Source organism: Merops nubicus, unplaced genomic scaffold, assembly GCF_000691845.1.
Source record: "Merops nubicus isolate BGI_N331 unplaced genomic scaffold, ASM69184v1 Scaffold40126, whole genome shotgun sequence".
Lineage (NCBI taxonomy): Eukaryota > Metazoa > Chordata > Aves > Coraciiformes > Meropidae > Merops > Merops nubicus.
In genome coordinates, this window is record NW_008615061.1 from 1,027 (window position 1) to 6,050 (window position 5,024).

The following is a 5,024-nucleotide window of genomic DNA, read 5'->3' on the forward strand; positions in this document are numbered from 1 at the left end:
AGAAGATACAAACCATGAGAAATAAAAAATATCAAAGGAAGGATATGTTCCCTGCCTGGGACCAACGATCCTCCAAGGACCCAAAGGATCCTATTGGCATGTCCCAGGATCTCAGGCACCGTGGCGAGAACTGTGTCTGAGCAGAGGTCACCAGTTAAAGGCCACGGAGTAGGACTGTGGATGGCACAGCCTGCTCCTCTCCCCAGGGCGATGCTGCAGGCATGTCATTGGTTTCACGTGCTGCTGGCATGCCCCACTCTCTGGTACTGGGCGTGTGTGCAGCTCGCTCCTCTTCCTCGGCTCTGCTTAAACACGTTGCCCTCCCACACCCTGCCGGGCAACGGCAAGGATCAGCTGGAGCAGCCCATGGGGAGCCAGGCAGGGGTTTACAGCAGTGACCCCTCCCCTGCCCCCCATCCCCCTCCGGGGTGTGTGCCCCCTCCCCTTGGCATCATGGCCTGCAGCTGCACAACACCTCTCTGCTCCAGGTGCTTTTAGTTTCAGTAGACTGTCTGTAGAAAAATCCAGTCCTTCGCAACTAGAACTGCACGAACACCTCCTGATCTTCTCCTCCCCACTACAGACTTTGCATGGAGATCATGATGTGAGAGCCCATGGCCTCTGTTACACCAGGATGTTTGCACCAGAGGAGAAGGACCAGTCTAGGATTACTCTGAGGTGAAACAACAGGACTACTGTCCCCTCCCACCTCCTCACAGTCCTGACCTGCCTGTGCCACGCTCTGGTCCTGCTCTCCTCCCCTCAGCCCTGGTTTTTAGCACTTTTCCTCCCACATGTCACTACTGCCCTCCAGCAGCATGGGCATGAGGCTCAGGGCAGCGACCTGCTGATGAACTGCTGCAGTTCTCACACTATGTCCCATAGATCTGCATGAGCCCAAGAGATTCTCACCAGCACCTTTGCAACAGCCCTGAGCTGCCCAATGGCCCAGACCTTGGGGACTGCTGGTGGGAAGTACCCAAAGCCAGCACTCACACTGGTCCAGCAGCACACGTACCGTTTCCTGGAGAACTGCTGGTCTATCTCCTCTAGGGACTGCCCTTTTGTTTCCGGAACACAGAGGTAAATGAATATAACAGCCATTGCTCCCATCAGTCCATAGAGAAGAAACACCCAAGAGAAACCAATAGCATCTGCAGAGAGATTGAAGTGCATGGAGGGTTTGTTGGAGGTAAGCCACACAGCAGGATACAAAGGAAGCTGGCTGCTTACTGTGAGGTGGTCACTGGTGCCTGACAAGGGCATCTTATTTTTAGAAGCCCTCAAAAGGGTATGGAAAGCTGCTTATCTGCAAGGCTTGGACCATGAATCAAAGTAAGGGAGAAGGATGGTTCACACCAGGCTTTGCCAGCAGCACCCCAGAGGGCAGGAGAAGGCAGCTGAGCTCCAGGGTGTGCAGTGCCCACTGAGTGCCTCAGCAGAGAGCTCTGCTAGCAAGAAACACTGTAAAGCTACCAGCGTGGTTTCCTGATACTGCAGTGCTAGGGTACAGCCCAGTGGGCGATAGATGATTTGAAATGGGTGTTGGAGAGGCTCAGACCGGTGTTGCTGGTGCCTGTTTTTTCTGTTCTCACAGGCATCATGCTCACACCTATTCCAGTGTCAAGTCCCCACAGTTCCAAATGCCACTCTAAATGGCTTGTGGTGGCCACCTTCCCTAACCAGCTGTGGGAGCTGGAGGGATGGAGGACAGGGGACAGCAACTTACCGATAAGGTCCAGGAAGGAGAGGCTGATCAGTAAATTAGCAGCCCAGTTAAAGCTGTTACAGAAGGCAAAGGCTCTTCCTCTTATCCCAGCAGGGTAGATCTCACTGAGGACCAGCCAGGTCACTGCACGGATTAGAGAGATCAGAAAGATGGTTATAAGGGTTAAGAAATTTATTTGGGAAATGAGCGAGAGAGATTTCAGCAAGGGTTTTAAACTGTGGCTTCATCCAGCACCCGCTGCCGGTGGTGTCAAACATCCAGATCCCAGAGTCAGGTCACAGCAGAACACTATAAGGAAAGGGAAAGGGGCAGGGGGGGTGATAGAGTGGCTTGATGGGCACCTGGTGCTTACCCAGGGTTAACCCACTGCAAACTCCCATGGTCAGCACTCCATGGAGGAATGAAATACCAATGAACAGGCCCAGGGAGCAAAGAAGAAAGCAGGGGAGCTGGTCATTCCCTTCAGGGGGGATGGAAAAGATCTGGCATACCTGCTGCCAGTTTCTTCTATCTCAGCATTATTTTCCTTGAAATAACTTGAAGAATAACTTGAATAACAGGGTCACTATCAAACCCATGAGATTTGCTGTACACTTGTTTTTCCTTGAGTTAGGTGTTGTCCTTTGCTCTGATGAGCATTTAAAGCAACAGATGCCAGAAAACACCTGAGCTCATAGGGAAGCATGAACTAATCTCTATTCTCATCTGATGAAGAATGATTTCAGAAAAAAAAAAAAATCCCAGCTGATACTGGGAAACTTCTAAGGAGGTTCCATTTCCAGTTTTGCCACTGGCTTTCTTCATCACTCAGGAGAAGCTCTTCAGTCCCTCTGTCCTCAGCCCTCTACTTTCCTCCTCACCAGGGTACTAGGAAGATTAGGCAGTGCTTTGTGGGATGCTCTAATTTTGCAATGAGCTTGACAGGAAAAAATATTACAAGGGTAGTGACAGTGTAGCAGAGAAAGTTATTCTAGTGCTGTACCAGCCCTACAGCTGACAGAGCTGCAATGCTAGAAAATTACTCAGTGGGATGAAGGGGATAAATCTCCAGTTCCCACACACTGAGCTGTTCTGTAAAGCAGATACATAATGAATGTTTCATGAAGACTCTGAAGATCAGTCCGAGTTCTGTTCTCTGGGTTAGTTCAAGGATACATAAACACCATACTTACTTGGTCCAAATCCAATTGAGAAGGAGCTCACAAAAGCCATCATGCTCAGCAGCGTAATCCAATTTAAAACCAGATGTTCTGCCCAGGGAGCATCACTGAAAGGAGGGCCTGGGCTTCCCACTGTCTCTTCTTTGGCCTGACCTACCAAGGTCCTTCTCTGAGCAAGGGAAGAACCAGGACCAGCCTCCCTGCTTTGAGTACTGGCAGAAACTTTTGCGAGGCTCCTCGTGGCAGCAAACCCAGGGCCTGCCTGACTTTTGCCAGGACCTAATCCTGGTGGGATGGGTGACACAGCAGACTGGGAGGATACAGGCATCAGGGCATGCTGGGTGAGGCTGTAGGATGCATTGGGGGCTGCAGCTGCCTTGCAGTCCCTGGCCATAGCCAGGGGAGCAATGCGGCTGGTGAGGCCAATGGTGGAGACAGAGATGGCCATCACCACGCAGCCAGCCATGAGCAGCACTCTCCTGCCAGCCTTGTCCACAAAGGCCATTGCAATGAGCGTGGCCACCACCTTTATTGCTCCCAGCCCAACAGAGGCAAGGATCGCTGAGGAGTTGCTCTGGAACCCCACCGAGTGGAAGATTTTGGAGGCATAGCCCAGCACATTGGGATGCCCAGTGAACTGCTGGAAGAGCACCAGTCCCAGGCCCACCAGAGTCCGCCTTCTCATGTTCTCTCTGGTCCTGAAAAGGTCTAGAAATGAATAATGCTTCTCCTTATAGGGCTCCCGCTTTGCTGCTCCTCTGTCCTCAGTGTCCTGCAATTGAATGAGGCCATTCTGGCAGTCCGAGTCCCACGAGCTTAATTTAACAGGGTTCACTGGGAGGAAGAGGATGCTGAGGAACTGCATGGCCGTTGGGGCAATGGCCAGTCCAAACATGTACCTCCATCCCTCATCCACATCTGCAAAGATGTAGTTCAGTGCATAGGACAGTAAGATGCCTACAGTGATGCCTGCTTCGTAGAGAGACACCAGCAACCCTCGTTGATGAGCAGCAACCATTTCTGAGACATAGATGCAGCAGGCCATGGATGAGACAGAGATGGCAAAGCCCACAGTCATGCGCCCAATGACCAACCCAATAAATGACCTTGTCAGGGTCAGAATAAGGCTGCCAACCAACAGGACCAAGTTGCTGGCCAGGATTGCTCTCCTCCGTCCATGGCGGTCAATAAGGATCCCCCCAAGCAGAGAGGCGAGGAGAGCTCCGACAAGGAGGGCGCTCACGAGAACTTCTTGCTTGAAGCAGCTGAGGTGAAAGTCTATCTGCAATTGTAGTAGTGCACCAGAGATAATCCCCAGCTCGTATCCAAATATCAGCCCACCCAGGAGAGAGACTGTTGCAGACAAGAGGAGGACCAACAGTGCGCGACCTGGAAAACAAGCAAGCAATGCTATTTTTGTCACAGGCAGCTAAGCTACCAGCAAGCACAAGCTGGTAAAACACTCTCCCAGGACACCCAAAGTTTTCCATCTACAAAATCACGATGGTGAATCTCCCCGTAGGTCACTTGGTCACGGGTAGGGAGGCACCTGCAGATAGTCACACAGCCTACCAGGCCTGCACACACTTCCACTGCCTGCAGGGGCACTCACTTGGGGTGCAGAACTGTGAAAACAGGACTTTGTTAGCAAACTTAAATACCTGAAAGTTAAAACTTGGATTTAAGTGGAAGACAGTGATTGTAGTGCCTGCAGTTGTACAGGAGTTGTGGTCTCCTTTGATTCCAATTACAAAACCTATTCTGGGCAGGAAACGCAGCTTCTGCTTTGTGCTCCTGAATCACCCTGCATTGTCACTGCCAGGTTCAGTGCCTGTGGCACGGTCAGCTCTCACTGCAGGCTCTCCATTCCCACCCCCTACTTCATCATTAAAAACACTGCTTGCAAAAGTTTATTTCTCCTAGTTATTTGTGCAGTCTCAGCATGATCTGTGGAGGTGGCTCTGATTCCTCAGTCTCTCCTACAGCACACAGCGCCCAATCCCCGAGCCAGGCACAGCCTTCTCAGGCTGGTCCAGGACTACAGAACAAACTTCACCATGAGCTGAAAAGCTCACTCTTGCCTACCCCAAATACAAGAAGTGATTGTCTGACCTTGCCCTTCCCATACAGATGAG

At 51.4% G+C, this 5,024-nt stretch overlaps 1 protein-coding gene across 1 annotated transcript; it reads right to left on the reverse strand.

The window, feature by feature from the left end:
* Window positions 1–233: 233 nt before the first annotated feature.
* SLC2A10 (solute carrier family 2 (facilitated glucose transporter), member 10) lies at window positions 234–4,278 on the reverse strand (the record flags this gene model as incomplete). Its single annotated transcript, XM_008942419.1, has 4 exons — window positions 234–330; window positions 1,019–1,154; window positions 1,730–1,852; window positions 2,902–4,278. Coding segments are annotated over 4 exons (1,733 nt in total), but the record flags the coding sequence as incomplete, so codon positions are not given.
* Between the last annotated feature and the right edge of the window lie 746 nt (window positions 4,279–5,024).